General features: G+C 31.8%; 2 protein-coding genes across 5 annotated transcripts in view; both read left to right on the top strand.

Moving 5' to 3' along the window:
* The window catches only part of LOC106680343 (EF-hand domain-containing protein 1), a 19,209-nt gene extending 17,843 nt beyond the window's left edge, over window positions 1-1,366 (top strand). Inside the window, exon 12 of the mRNA XM_014419969.3 lies at window positions 1,065-1,366. Coding sequence (XP_014275455.1) covers window positions 1,065-1,312 — 248 coding nt within the window. The 3' untranslated portion in view covers window positions 1,313-1,366. The remainder of the gene's footprint in view (window positions 1-1,064) is intronic.
* Window positions 1,367-3,993: 2,627 nt separating this feature from the next.
* LOC106680347 (uncharacterized) lies at window positions 3,994-13,667 on the top strand. Of its 4 annotated transcripts, XM_067046588.1 has the most exons (6): window positions 3,997-4,154; window positions 5,074-5,347; window positions 7,849-7,996; window positions 8,297-8,508; window positions 9,757-9,989; window positions 13,459-13,667. In XM_067046588.1, exons 3-5 carry the CDS (start codon window positions 7,970-7,972, stop codon window positions 9,869-9,871), a joined length of 354 nt encoding a protein of 117 aa, XP_066902689.1. In that variant the 5' UTR covers window positions 3,997-4,154; window positions 5,074-5,347; window positions 7,849-7,969; the 3' UTR covers window positions 9,872-9,989; window positions 13,459-13,667. The 4 variants fall into 4 exon arrangements, 3 of the variants coding, with proteins under 3 accessions (XP_014275460.1, XP_066902689.1, XP_014275461.1); XM_014419974.2 differs by lacking the exon at window positions 7,849-7,996 and having other exon boundaries at window positions 3,996-4,154; XM_014419975.2 differs by lacking the exon at window positions 5,074-5,347.
* The last annotated feature ends 2,799 nt before the right edge of the window (window positions 13,668-16,466 follow it).

The following is a 16,466-nucleotide window of genomic DNA, read 5'->3' as shown; positions in this document are numbered from 1 at the left end:
GTGGGATGCTGGGATACTGCAACTTTTTCGATACAATCGACTGACAGAAAGTGACACTTAATAAAATCAATTTTTTTTATTTTCTCAAAAATGACTGAAAGATTTTTGATTAAATTCGGCAAATCAAATATAAAATCTAGTAGTCTTTAATATTAGGTATTATCAAATAGTTTTACAGGATTTAAATGACGAATTTAAAAAAAATCTTTCCCTAAAGAACCTATAGTTTTGTTTGATTGAAATAGTTAACCAATTGATATAAGTAGTAGTAACAACAATAAACAAATGGGTAATAACAAATTAACTATGAAAGATTTTGATAATTAGCTAAAGGGGATGCGAGGAAAATATTTTTTCCAGGTTAAAAACGTATCCGCATTATATATCGTTGGAACGCCAAATATTTTAGAAAAAATAAAATTTAACAAATAAAGTTGTAGAAAGTAATGGAAAATTATGTCAAGCATAACTAAAAGGTATTCTCTCATGTGTTTGAATGTGCTGGCTTAAGCACAAGGAGTTTTTTCGTTTCGTCAGTCTGATAAATGTTTTCGTCACTATAGTTATAAAATAGTTAGTTTTTCTTTATTTCAATTAACTTATATGAGCCTTTCTGGTGACAGTATGATTCCATAAAATAATTCTTTGTATTTTCAACATTGATTCCATAAAATTTCTCAATGAATAAATGGTTAAGTGCAGAGAGTTAATTTTAGTAAACTGAAATTTTCTTATGTTTCTGCTATGCAAAAGAAAAATGATAACATTTTTTATCCATAAATGTTATTAAAAATACTTTTAACTGTGTACTCAAAACTGTTTAAATTGGAGTAAGTTAATTTGTCAACTAAACGGCTTTGGAAAATTAGTACGCGGAAGTATTGCCATAGTGCACAATATTAAAATATCTGATCTAAAATGTTTGAGGATTAATTTCAACTCAAAGTAGGGTAGTAAGTTATAATTGTGTGATGAGAGCACCTTAATAGATTTTTTTTTTAAATTAATAGAATAAGTTGGATGTATTCAAGTATTTATCTAATTCCCATGTACTGCATTTCCAGGAGCTATCATCGAAGTCTACGGCCGTCGTTTCAGAATAACCGGTGTCGACTTGGCAGTATACCGATACATGGAAGCGAATCCTGAAAAATTCTCGCCAGAAATGTTAACAGAAGCACGGAGACATCTCGTCCGAGAAGGGCACCTCACCGAAGACATCAAAGATCTCGCCGAGTTCAGGAAACGGGAAGAGATCGCAGAACCTTATATGGATGATCCAGAACTTAGACAATTCATGCCTACCAATTGAATTGAATTGATGGCTTAAAGAATTTGCATCAGGCTCAATAAAATTTGTGATATATTTTGAACTATAAATTACTAGAGAACGTATGAAAGCTTTCTCCAACATTAAATGTTAGCTGGAAACTGCACAAAAGGGGAGTTAGTATCATTTATACTGAAATAGTCTTTTAAAGCAAAAAATATAAATAAAAATATGATAGGACTTAATAATTTATATATTTTTAATTTCATGAAAAATAGTCCATTTAAACGAAACATGAAAAAAAAATTAATTAAGTAAAAAAGGAATTCTTATTAAATTACGAAGGAATTCTAAATGGGAAGAAATGAATTTGAATCAATGTCCCATTAATGACTATTTATAAATTTTCAGTTCATGTGCTTCAAGTGCCTTGAAATAATAATGACGTTGAGAATATTTCAAAATTTCAAAATGGCGCAAATAATTAAATTTTAAATATTTTGAAACAAGCGGTATAGGTAGTTCTATAATTTTTAATGACTATAAATTAAAGTATTAAAAAGTAGGCATTGTTTGCAATCCGATAATACAGAAAAACATTCTGTCTGATCCAGTAACAAACCCAATACTTTTGGATGCAATGGAAGCGATACAAGTGTACTGTTATTTTATTATTACATAATGTTATATTATGTTATTTATATTTGTTATATTATATTTACGGTGGTTTTATCGGTCATTTTATTTAGTATTTATTATATTGTTTTTATACACATAAATATTTATTATTATACTACTTATATTGTTTATTATACAGTATTATGATATGATCAATTTTTGTCTCTTTGTTGTTAATACAATTTTTATAAAGTTAGGAATTTTTTCCACCCCCACATTTAGTTTCCTTAGCTCTAGGAAAAATATTGGAGCCGATTCACATTTTCAGCAGCTTGAAGTTTCGATGTTCACAGATTCAAGGAGTTTTGAACAGATCTGTGTGGTTATAAGCCCCCTGAGTCTGAAAAAAGGTATGTTTAGTCTTTTAGTCACACTATATTAAAAACGTAGAGTAAGGAAAAGTATTGTGATCATGAAAAATATCGAGTTCCAATTTCCGACGAAAATACACATTTTGAGGCCACCAAAGGCTAAATAAGCAAGTAGTAAAATGGTCTGTGTGTGTCTGGTCAGTCTAGCTCAAAAACAGAAAGTTGTGTGAAACTGAATTAAATATCAGGGTATTTGTTTATTTTCATTTCGTCATAATGCGCAGCCCCCCCCACCTTCAGAAATATTAACCAAGGAGCTGAATTGGGAATCAGATCAACAAAAAACTAAGTGCTCATCCTCCTCCTGGTACCATTGGTAGAATAATAAATAATATGTTCCAAATTGTGTTATTTTTTTTTTTCATACCCTCCTGTAATGATGTTAGTGGGTAATATTGTGTTATGTTAACTTCATAGCATAAATATATCTCGTATGGTTATTTCGTTTCAGAGGGATCTTCAAAATGTCACAAAATCATTCAATAAATTTCAAATAGTCTCATTAGATCAATACATTCTTCGACTATTTTTTGATATCTAATGTGTTATTATTTCAGGATAATTCTTACTGGTCACAACTTCTGTCCTATACCTCTTCTTCCTTTCGCAAAGACCTACAGCTGTTTCTGTAGGACTTGCTACCCCCTTCACAACCTTGCGCTAGTTCTCTATGAATTAAAGTTTTCTTCCTGCACGGACCTACAGCTAGTTCCTGTAGGACTTGTTTTCCTTTTCACGACCGATAGTCTGGTTTCCTAAGGAGTGAAATTTGCATTCTGTGAGGATTTATGGCTAGTTCCCGTAAAGCTCATCCAATCAATTCACTTCTTAACCAGTACCTAACCTACTGCATACGCATTGTCGAAGCTTCTGGTGTAGAATTCATCACATCTTTAATCGGAGTCAGAACTAATTAATGATACACAGCCACTTCGACGATAGCGTTTTCCTTGGCCGGAACTCCCTTGCTTCAACGGCTCTCCTCACAATAAAGGGTCAGATGAAAGTTCGATAATCCTCCTCGGTGTTTGGAATTGAACAAGTGCTACACTTTACTGGCGGAAGATGCTTGAGGAGGCCAGGACCCGTGTTATGCTGATTGAGAGAAGATAGTAAGAAAAGTAAACTTAATGAAACTCTTGCAGAAGAAGTAATGCTTTCCTCCGTATTTTATAGAACGGTTTTTTAGATTATTTATATTGTGTCTAATCTTTGGTCAAAGATCCATTTACGAGATTGATTTTCAACACCAGCGTGTCTGTATAACATATACTACGATACAAGAAAATGATAATTCTACTTTTGTGTGTGAAATCCTCGTGTTTGATTTCCCCTTATATTGACATGGTAATTAGAGTAATAATAGATTATCAACAGCTTCGTGGGGATACAGTTGCTGTTATAATCTATTTAGAGCTTAATATAAAATACTGTCGAACTAACAATATATTGAAATATGTATTACTAACAACTTCCACAATCAAAATTTTGATCTAAATGTATTTTAAATATGATAACACTCGTCAAGTTTCCATAAGGCGATATATATTCTAAATTATTATATAATATTCTAATACAAGCCAATTAACTATATTTTAAAATATAATATAACTACCGCTGTAACAAAACTTATTATCAGACCAAATCTTATTATCGTAAATTTAACGTTTGATCGTCGTAGCAACCATGTGATTTGGTAGAGATGACTAAACTGTGTTAAGTATAAAAATTAAGGGAATAAGCTTCAAAATTATTCATAAATTTCAAGTGAAATTATTGCAACTCCGCATGAATATGAAAATAAAAAGTTTCTTACTTTGAAGGTGCTAAAACAGGTATGATTGCTCTTATGGTCTGTGTGTAGATAAAAATTAATTTAGTTTTACAAGAATTTAACTATATTAAAAAACACCACAAGTATTGAAATTTATCGTTTTATTTTATACATAAACAAGACCTTTTAAATGCAACTAGCTTTTTAGAGATGCCCAATTAATATTTAAGCAGTGTAAGGACCAACGGAAGTAATGCAGTAAACAACTGATCGTACTTCATATACATAGAGGATAGGCGATTTCACATGAGAAATTGTTGGAAGTATTACGTTTCAAGTCGACGGTGAAAGTAACATCAACCACGAGCACTACAAACAACGGCATCTACTGTCTTGACAGTACTGTCTTAATATTCGATTGAGAATTCAGTGATAGCACTGACAACTATCAGCGAACTGCCGCATGTAGAGCCTATCAGAACTTGTAACCTCGTAACGCGAACCCTATATGTAATTTTTAATTTCGTATGTCTGATGTTAGTCATTCTTCTATAGTGACAAGTTGTTTGTTGTATTTAATCAAATTAAATTGATAATAAATTAGTTTTTACCATTCAATTACCAAGTTGAACTGTTAGCGAAGTGTCACCATTAGATTAGATTAGTACTATCACACTGTCTCATTGTTGTGATAGTACTAACATAGCAGGTATCTGTGATGTGTTAATGAGAATTTAGTGTAACATAGTAGCAGTATTATATGGGAGGGAACATTGAATGCCATACATAAAGGTGTAGCACAGCCATAGCCAAAAGGGTCACTAAGTGCAAATACTATACAGGAATAAATCCGTGAAATAAAAACAAAGGTAATTATGTAAATTCACTTTAAGAAAGATATTCCATAATTAATCCAATCTCATTAATTCGTTCATATAAGGTCTTAAGTTACATTACTGGGGAGTAACCTTCTGTTTCAGTTTAAATTACGATGGCGGATATCCCCATTACTGCGGGGTATTGTTGAACAAGATATTGATGAATGCTTTTCTTGCACTCGCTTGCTCAGTGGCTTTCAGACACGAAAGACAGACACAGGACCACATTTTTTCATTGAGAATGATAGTAGAGAAAGCGTGGGACCGGGAAAAGATAGTTTATTTGGTATTCCTGGATCAGAGGATGGCTTTTGACTCAGTCCAGAGGCAGGAGATATGGAACACACTAATAATAAGAAGAGTGCCAGCAAACTTGGTGAGTGCAATCAAATCAGTTTACCAAAACCCCAAGGGCATTGTAAGACTTAATGGTCAGACATCGCGGCCTTTCTATTTTTATTAGGGAGTAGAGCAGAGAGATAGCCTAAGCCCACTGATATTTGCCCTCCTTATGGATGAGATATGGAAGGTGTGTAAAAGGAGATGCCCAAGAGCACTAATAGGTTTTTAGAACCTAACTCTAGTACTGGCTCAATCGATAAGCCAGTGATGATTATACGGGCGGATAATATCGTACTGATAGCTGACTCTGAAGAGGCTCTTCAGGCATCTTTGGATGAATGGAATGAGGAACTGAAGATAAGAGGGTTTGCAAATAAACACTAACAAAAGTAAAATCATGTGTATCGTAAGAGAAAATGCAGAGCCTAGGATTTTGTGTAATGGTGAACCCCTAGAACTTACGAATACTTATTAGTATCTAGGGACCATAATAAGCAAAGTTGGTAAAATAGATCAGGAAGCTCCAAATAGAGTGAAGAAGGGCTATGGAGTGTACCATTAGATTTTTCAAAACTCTTATAGCAAAGCAAGAAGTAAGCAGAGATGCCAAAATACGGTTATTTAAATCTGTGTTCCATCCAGTCCTCATGTATGGATCAGGAAGCTGGACAGCCCTCGACAAGCACGTAGGTACGATAACATTAGCAGAAATGAGATTACTCCGAAGAATAGTTGGTAAGACCAGGAGATACTGCGTCAGAAATGAAAGAATTCGGGAGGATTTGGGTGTGAAATCAGTGCGTGACACCATGCAAGAGCGGGAACTAAAATGGTATGGACACATCTGTAGTATGACCGATACCAGAAAAGCCAGGTGGTATTTGGAAGCTAGGCCGGAAGATAGACCTCGTGGCTTGTAGCAGACCCATGTGCATGTACTCTGAGTACATTGGAAAACTAGGGGCAGCAAGAGGAGGCACCATCCCGGAGATGAGAAGACTAGCCAGGGACAGGGACCGGTGGGCTAGATGGACTGAGACTGCAACTCCACGTTTGATAGTTCACAGGAGTTAGAGGAAGAAGAGAAGAAGAAGGATATCATCTTGATCCTGAGCTCCGAGGGCGTGGTAACGCTCCTCTTAATGGCTTTAATTCTCCTCTTGCTCTTTCCATAAATATTGGGATAGTATAAGAAAGTGCTACCGTCTCTTAATTTAGCAGGAAATAAGCCTAAGAGGAATGAGTTCTTAGAATTTGTGAGTTTAAGGAAAGAAAGATGGTAGGAAAGTGAAGGATGTTTAAGTAATAACTCCAAAAAATTACTTCTTTAGCAAATCGAGACATCTTGGTAGATCCTGAAGGTAACCTTAAAAGCTTCTTTTTTTTTTTCAAGTCCCTAAAATAATAATATATACAAAAATAATTAATCAAGTATAATATAAAATATACTGTACATCTGCACTAGTTCCGTTTACAAGAGCAGAGCTCCATTCTAAGGAATTACTGATTTTATATAATGAAAGTGGATGGACGGAGAAATTGAAAATTTCTCGACGGTATCTTATATTCTTCTAATTTATCACTGATGGGTATTATACATGGCGAGAGGCATTTTACTTGTATATTTATTTGAGCTCATCAGCAAAATCTTTGTAAATTAATTTTATTTGTCACCTTCAGAGAATGTAGTGGGTCTCTCATGAAGTTATTGAGGATTATGGTCATACCATTAACGAAAGTTCTGATTTTTCACAATGCCATTTAGATGGAAATAAGTCTCCTTACTGCTAATGAAAATTGCATATTGAAGGATCTGGTTTGTTACATGTTGAAGGATCTCCGGAGCCATCATAATCTTAGGGATGAATTTTCAGGTCCATCGAATGGTTCCATAAATTCCGAAAGCTGCTGCGTGTTTCCGAGCCAAGCGCCATGGTGATTGTTCCATAGACACAAGGATAGTCTCATGTAAAGTAAGCTTGGTGAGTCAAGATGACAAAATGTTGTCACGACTCCCTTGTGTACTGCATGTTGGCTACTAAAAACTGGAGGACTCTACCAAAGGGTCTCTCTCCACCCCGACCTGTTAGATGTTATTTTCTCTTCGGATTCTGATAGCATGCAGAGTCCGTTGTTATTAAAGCAACTGAACATATTTTATCAAAGTTGAGGCTATCCTCTAACTATTTTATGGTAAGGTGAACCTGCACATAGTCAATTTTTGGATTAAGAATTAATAGTCATAGTATTTTGAAATCAATAAGGTTTAATCAAAGGTGTGCACTTACTAATTAAACTTTCCATATCGGGGTCAGAGTGAATGTGAAAAAAGGGGTAAGTGCTGACCATATCCCACCCCATTTTATAATCTTAATATAATGGTTTTCATAATGTAAATAAGTAAAATTTATTTAAAATAATAATAAAAAAATTACCTTCATTTTCTTAAAGCTCTTGATAAAAAATTTTGTTTTATTTTTCATTTAACCTGCATAAAGTTATATCTATCCTCCATTTATTCCCTTGATTTTACAGGAAAAAATGCATAACTCAGAAAAATTTTGACCAGATTGAAATATTATTGATGGTTTTAAATTGAGGGAGAATAGTTTTCATACTCTTATCCTTGGAGCCTTTCAGTTAAAATACTAGAAGAATGAAAGTCATTTACGATTTCTTTGGGGTAAGTGCACACTTCCCCACATTGAGTCTTTAAATTTTTTTGATATAATAAAATAAATTAAGAAATTATTGTGACATATTTGTTGATAAAGTTTCAATTCTCCATATTTAAATTAAAGTTAGAATTTCAGTCTGCACTTGCCCTGAGTTATCTTAACAAATTGCGGATATTTCTTAATTGTTTATGATAGATTTCCTAGATATTATTTATAAAAAACAAATGCATCACTATCAGTTTAGGAACAATATGACAAATCATGTTATACCTCTCTATATTTTTTCATTGCTTTTATGATTTTAGATGGGTCAGGAACATTCAACTGGGAGAGAAAAAAGTCCATGTAAATCTTGCAGAGAGCAATGCAATCATACTGAAAAAGAACAAAAGAAGGAACTTGAAAACAAAGAAATAAATTACTTGATAAATATTAAACATCCTCCTGTCAAACGTCCGAAAGTTGATGATGTTAGGCCGCCCTGCACTGTGTGCAAACAGCGTAAAATAATTGCAGAGTAAGTATATGTTATATATATATATATATTGTATGGTGTTTTAAAGCTGAAAACTGTTTGTACTATTTTATAAATTTTTATTGCTTGATGAAGATACATATTCACAAATATTAATCCGATCACCTATAAATCTAAACTAAATACTGGAGTTGTATTGCGTTTTGTTTCAGGCAATGAATTTTGATAATAGCACTATATAATGTTTTACTTCTTTATCTAGCTTATAGATAAAGTAATCTATAAAAAAAATTCCAGATTCCATTTACTCTACATGAATTAATTACAATAATGATTTTTATTTATTCTGTAATGACTTTCCCTTTGTAAGGTGATATTGAAAAATAAACATATAAGAATTTAAATTACAAATAAAGCACAACTCTACCTGTGTTCTATCACAGTTATTAACCTTCAGAAATGACTAGTATCTGAATCCATCACATTCACCTTGAATCTAATCCTGTAAATCATATACTCTCTTCTATAAATTTAAGAACATATTGTACTTTCAATTTAAAGATTCAGGAATTCAAATTTATGTAAGGAATTGGATTGTGACCTGTCCAAACCAGATTATTTGTCTCATTTATACAGTCTATTGAGCCACAAAGTCCCAATTATTGAGATAAACATCTTAAAAATCTAAGAAATCAAATCTTAATTTCAAAGGTTAAAAGATTCTCAGTAACAGAGGTTTCTCATATATTCAGAGCTCACTTAATTCCTATCTATTACATATCTGTAATACACATCTACCCAAATATTTTGTTCTAAAATAAAAATAGTTTTTAAGATATACAACACCTAATCCATTATTCCAGCTTCTTTTCAATAATTGATAGTTCTCCTCCTTCTCATTACATTGAGCATTGTTGTCATTCACGATTTTACTTTCATTTTATATTACTCTTACTCTTTGTTTTACTTTTAATTTACATTAATTTTGTATATTTATATGATTCTTATCTTTTTAAATCTTATCTTGGTTGTTAGTCCTAATAAAGGCCTCCAAGTAGGCATTCTTTATATACAATACTTACTATTTTGTATTGAATTCTGACTACCTTCTCGGTTAAGGTAAATTAATGCTAATATTTAACGGTAAACCATTCCGTACATAATATGATAATTTATTTCTTTTGAAGATTATAAATTTAATAACCATATCCTACAATAATTATAAGAAATATTTTGTTTTCTTATTACCTATTGTCAGTTTAGAATATATAATCATTCTTATTCTTACAGACTTCCTAAGCAGAAAGTGAAGATGACTCTTGAGGCTGTAGAAATTAAAAACAGGTGGGATGAAATGGGTAATGAATCAAGATCCAAGATGCCTTGGAAGGCAACCTGTTACTAAAATGTGTTGTAGTATGAATCTTAGCATTCAATTAAAATATATTCTTTGTCATAAAAACAATGGCAGCGTTAAATCTGAAGTTACATAATCGACCATCCTATTTGTTTTTATTTTATAGGTAAGGCAGTATATAATAATGTATTGGTTAATTGTATACCATGGAAATAACAATGTTTAACTCATCAAATAAATTGTAAAAAATCGAAGTTGATAAAATTGATATAAAATTTTTTTCATAAAATGATAAGTAATATGTATGAATTCTGAATTTGGAAAAATAATAATAAAATGAAAGAAAACTTAAAACAACAATTTGACTGCCAAAATATTGTTTACAGAAAATCAATTGATGTTTTACATTCTAAGTTAAAAAGGATACGCCCATAGAATCAATTAAACATAATACAGACTCATAGCCCCCTATAGTTTTCCTCAATACTCATGAAAGTGTCCAAAAATGGAAACTGTGCTTAAAGTATAATGTTTTTATGGAACACTTTCTCTCCATTTGCCAATTATGACTCACGACCACCACTTTCTCCTTTCTATACAATATTTTGTTATTATAAACTGGTGCTACACTCAGTGAGGGAGCAAGGCCACCTGCAACCTAAGCCACTAATCATTATTTTCCTGTGCAGCTTCTCTCCAGTTTTGGATGCCTAGAATGGACCAAGCGTCATAATCTCCAAGCATAGTTTAGGTCTTCCGACCTGTTCATTTAGCATCTTCTTCAGAATTAGGTCTGCAGCCATTCTTGCAAATGTTCCACCCACTGTTGATGACTTAATCACGGTAACAATGTTGGCATCATTGTGAAGTGCCATCAGCTCGGCGGATAAGTGCATCTTCTCAAAACTCCATAATTACACACCACCCTAGATATATAGATCCTACAGAGGATTCAGTAATTGGAGTCTCCCAATTGACGATTTTAATTTAATCATGAATAAAGTGAGATGATTCCCAGTTTCAAGGTGCTGAGATTTGTCATTTTAATAGGAGACAGAAGTGCTTCCCTTAGTCATCATTGCCAAAATGATCATATTTTTTTTTTATACTGAGAGAGAGAGATAAAATGGTACTGAGACAGCCTATGTCTTTCTGAACAAATATTTCAGTATCTCAATTTAGTTTAATTGCAAGTGCAACCTGATGTCCAAAATTCTTTAAATACAGCATAAAGACTGTGATTGAAAAACATGATTGATCCTAACTTGATTATTTTCTAATATCGTTTTGTTTTGAATTAGTATATTATTAACCACCAGTTGAAGCTAGATTTACTTATCTTATTATTTTTGGTACTTTCCACTGGGACATTTTTACTACAACAATCTCATTGTTGTCACTTTAATCAGTACTTCAAAAATGATAATTTAAATAATATAAAAATATATATTCTATGAAAACCTCCAATAAAATAAGAAACATATTTTATTTTTATAAAAAATAGATAGAAAATAATAGAATAATTCACCAGGATAATGAATTGAAATAATTCACAGTGACTTGTTTAGGTCATTGATTTTTCTTTTGTAGTAATGGTTAACAATTAGAATTTATAAACTAACGAAGGTAGTCCTTAATAGGTTGCACTTTTTCACCCATAAATATTTAACATATAATTAAACTTTACCTCATATATGATTTAATGCAACATCCAAAACATTTGTACTTTGAAATGAACTTTTTTATAATATCAAAACTGATTTTTCTCCAAAATTAGTCACTTACATTACTTGTTTAAAAAATGTCTACTGATTTTAGAAATAGTTGGTATATGAATAAGCATTATTCTGCTGTTATCTATGTTATACATTGTGGGACGATTCCCTAGTGAAGTTATTTTTTTCTCTTCACCCCAAAATGGCCTTTTGAAAGGAGGTTATCTCTTCATGAAGGATGAAGTACATCAATTTGAATCCCTAGTTCTGTGTATTCTATTCCAATCCATATTTGCCCATCTGTGCACTCTTATATCTTTTACACATAATAATGACCTAATACAAATCAAAATGTCATAAATTTGTTATGTAAATTACCTACCAATTTGTGAGGTAGCTCAGTAGGTAAGGAACTGAACCCGAACCTCTAACTCCCAGGTCTAAATTTGGGTCCAGCAATTTATTTTATATTAAATTAGAAATTACCTTTTACAGTGGCTACTATTTATAAACCAATTTACCTTGCTCTAGCTAACACTATAACCATTATGAGTCACCTGGCACAATCTAGTTATCGACACATAAATCTGTACGATCATCGCATAAACATTGTATATTAAAATCTATTTCTTGTAAATAATTTAATTATAAAAATTTAATTTGTAAATGAACATTTTCATATATTGGAATATTCTTAAATGCATTATTTGAAGCAATAAACATTATAAATTATAATAGAACCTTCTGATCCACTAAAAGCTAATGTCTTACAGCATCTCTTGATAGTGTCTTAATAACACCGTGAAGTTTCCATCCTGCAAGGATTTATGGCTAGTTCTCATAAAACTCATCCTGTCAATTTATCTCCTAACCAGCTACCTAACCAACTAAGGCCTTCTGGTTTATACCAGATACTTTGTATGATATCAAGATACTTTATAGTATCATCTCTCATGTTCAATTGGAATAAGAATAAATTAATTATTCAGTCACCTCAACAATATTATACTGTTTATTTTCTTATGTTGTGAACCATTTCTTTACATACAGAAAAGCTTATCAGTCTTTAACCACTAAAATTGTTGGCATGATGTAAAACTAAGGCCATCTTCATTGGTTTGAAGTACCTCCTGAATTCCCTCCTTAATTATCCCTTATTTTATCTCAATAATCAACCAATTCACTTCAACTTCACAGTAAAAAACCTAGGAGTAATTTTAATTAATTTACTAATAATTTACGATTAATTTATTTATACTTGCCCACTCATAGAATTACCTCCTTCAGCGAATCTTTCATTATTTATCATTCAAAATCCTCATTTATTGTTATTTTATTTTTTTTAAACAACACCTGTAACTTCAAATACTACATAATCAAACCATCATGTCAATGCAAACAATTTGTATAGCCAAAACATTAATTTCAACTTAAATACCACAATTTTATAAATATTTTCCAGACAATTGATCATAAAGTTTAAAACATTTAATTAATCAAAGGGGAATTTAGTCCCAGAATAAAATTATTTTTTCATGTATCATAGGAATTCCAATTATTCATTTAAATATTAGCCCATTGTTGATGTAGAAATAGAAATGGTGTTTGGATGGGAATATTTAATCTTATCTAGGTGCTAAGATTCAGCTCATATACAGGTAGATGATCCCTTTGAGTAATTTCTCCATAACTGTTATAAAATTCCAGGTAATGGAAGATACTAACAATATTTTAAGAAGCAGAGTAGTTTGATAAATCACTACAGCTTTGTTTTTATGGTTTTTCATGTAGTTAAAACATCAGTTTTTGGTTGTTATTCAAACTAATATCAAAATTTTAAAATTCATACATACATTCTATGCCAAATTTGACTTAAGATTTAATGAAATAATTATATTTATACATTTGATTTTTTTATAGATTAAAAATATGACAGCAGTTCAGTACTTTGGGTTTGTAGCAACTTAACTCACTATAAAAGTTGTGTTTATGAATAAAGAAAGAGATCAGAAAAAATAGTTTTGCCATTCAACAGAACAACAATGTTACAACTACAGCTGGCAAAAGAAGAAAATATCGATTAAATAGAACTCAAATTATTTTTTTCAATAAATACTAATAAAAAAGTACTTCTTAAAAAATATTTTTAAATATTAATAGATATAATTTAACATACTGAAGTTTCATTTATGTAGTGTTATGTAATTATTTTACAGGCAAAAAGATAGCCTAGTGAGTAGAATGCTGATTCTCATACTGATAAGAAAGGTTTCAAATCGTAACTTGAACCATTTAATTTTCACTCAACAGAAAATCAGTGGCCTTTTTCAGGGCAGGAACTAGGGTTTGTAACACAACTTTTGGGTCCATCTATCCCTAGAACCAAAATGAGAAAAGAACTGACATAAGTAAAAAAATAAATCAGATGATCAAAGCATATTACTGATCTTACTATCACCCAAGGGTACTAAAAGATCAAATATTAAATTTATTTTATTAATTTGAATAGTTTAAGTTATGTGCTTCCTAAGAAAATATGATACTATTGAAATAATAACAAAAAAGAAAAAAAAATTAAACTCTTTAAAGTAAACTTCAGTAGTTACAAAATATTAATAAAAAAAATCTAAATCAACAATAACATCCCTATGAATCAGATAATATTACTCAAAAAATATATGTTTTTGAATATTGTTAAGGTTTTATTCAAAATCCATGTCCCAAAGTAATAAAGGATTAAATAACAAAGATAACTAATGAAGATCACTATACTAGTGGAATTTAAATGAATTATATAAATAAGACAATATAATACATAAATGACACCTAAAGGAAATAAGATAAGGGATCACATGACAGATCTTAAAAGAATGAAGTTACCTTACAATTTTTGAATAAATATTATTGAGTGTTTTTAGTTTATTATCCTGATATGAAGCAGATTGTGTACTAATATATAAAAATTGGTATGTAACATTAAACAGAGTTTGTTATGAAAAAGACTATAGATTTTTGATTTATTTTTATCAAAATAACAAAATCAAGTAAACTGATGAAAATATTTGAAAATAAAGTAACTATTAACTTCAATAAAGTAACGAGAGCTAACTTTGGTTTAACCAAACACTTCCAACACCTAAAGGAGCATGTACTTCACTAATGGCACCAAGATCAATCTTTATTAGTCAATATATCTGTGCAGATAGACCTTTATCTGCACAGTGCTTGCTTATAAGTCAGAAGCCTGAAACCTCTCCAAAGCTAATGAGATCACACTTCTGGCATTTGAAAATAATATAAAGAAGATGCTTTTCAATCTGACTCAAGAAGGAGACATCTGGAAATTAAGGATGAATGTGGAGCTTTTGGGTCTGTATAATGAAATTGGTGCAGTTAAGTTCTGGTGACTTCAATGAAAAGGTTATGTGGTGAGGACAGAAGACAGTGAAATCCATAAGAAGAAGCTAATGGACAAGGTCCAGAGCAAGCAGAAAGTGGATCAGCCTAATGTGAGATAGGTGGATGAAGTTAAGGCAGATGCACGTGGGCCTTTTTGGTTCCAAAATTGGAGAGCTACCTCAACTGACTGACCTAACTGGTGGAATCTTTCGGAGGAGGGCCAGACTTGGTGGCAGTTTATCACACCACCTAGTTATTATTGATGTAGCTTCAACAGTGCATCTATTAATGAATAGTGAATTACCTTAATAGGCTCAACATATTAAATATATTTTTAGAGAACAGAAATTTGTTTAAATATATTGCTATGTATCTGTTTAAAAATTTAGTCGGGATGCCAGGATAATAGCTGAAGGCAATTATTCTAAAATAAGTTAATTAATTAATTTATATTGAGTCCTGCAAAACTATTATTATAATTGGATTCTTTTCCAAAGGCTTTATGTGTGTTTACCAGTTTACCAATTAAATACCTTTTTATTTATAAAATGTTGTTACCATTAATTATATAATATAACAAGGAGTGGTATTGGGTAATATAATAGTGTATAAACTACATCATGGAACAAAGTGTTTTTTTACATAGATAGATGATTAAAAGAAATTATGATTGAAATGCTCCAGATAAATGGTTTGCCATAAAATATGATTATTACATTATAACTTATTACCTTATATATTATAATAACAGGTAATAATCTGAATAAGTGCTGAGTTGGTTGATTCATGTTCTGGTAGTTACGTACATGTCATTTTGTTCATAAGGGATGGCGTCCAGGTCTCATAACCGTTCTTAGGACTTCGTCTGGTCAAAGTGCATCTTGCCCTCTCTTTGGTCTTCTTACTTCTGTATCTCTATTGCTTTTCTCCCCTGGCCAGATCTCCCTCTCGTGAGCAGAGGTGTTACCTTTTCGGAATCTTATTTCCCATTGGCTATCATCAGCCAAGCCCAAGAAAAATACGTTACAAGGGGTGGTACACTTAGAAAAGTGTTGTTTATAATTGACCTGGCTATTGACATAGTCAGCAAGCAGGCAATACCTGTTTTTAATAGATTTGTTCAGCAAGGACATTTTCACCTGTGCCCCTTAGCCACCAGCGAAGTGCCCTTGTTGACTTACCAAGCACAGGTATGATAAGACATACGGCAAAGACTTTTATAATATTAATAATTGTTAATACCTCGATACATATCAATATAATTATTTCAATATTTTCTTTTATTGGCAGCCTGATCTAGCCTTCTCCAGTTTTCTGCATGCAGCTCTTCGCTGATTCTATCTATCCATCTGGTTTTGGACCTCTAATGTAGTCTGTTACCTACTATTCAGCCTACCTACTACATGTTGTTTAGAGGCGTCCTGATGGACGCACACTTCACTTAACACACTTGCACCTCACACTTCACTTAACCTTTTCTCCTACCTTGAATCACTTCAACTCTGTTGTAAATCTGGTTACCTTACCTT

This window comes from Halyomorpha halys, unplaced genomic scaffold, assembly GCF_000696795.3.
Source record: "Halyomorpha halys isolate HHAL.00 unplaced genomic scaffold, Hhal_1.1 Scaffold257.1, whole genome shotgun sequence".
In the NCBI taxonomy this organism is placed as follows: domain Eukaryota; kingdom Metazoa; phylum Arthropoda; class Insecta; order Hemiptera; family Pentatomidae; genus Halyomorpha; species Halyomorpha halys.
Note: the sequence above shows the minus strand (reverse complement) of the source record. Positions and strands in the feature narration are given on the sequence as shown.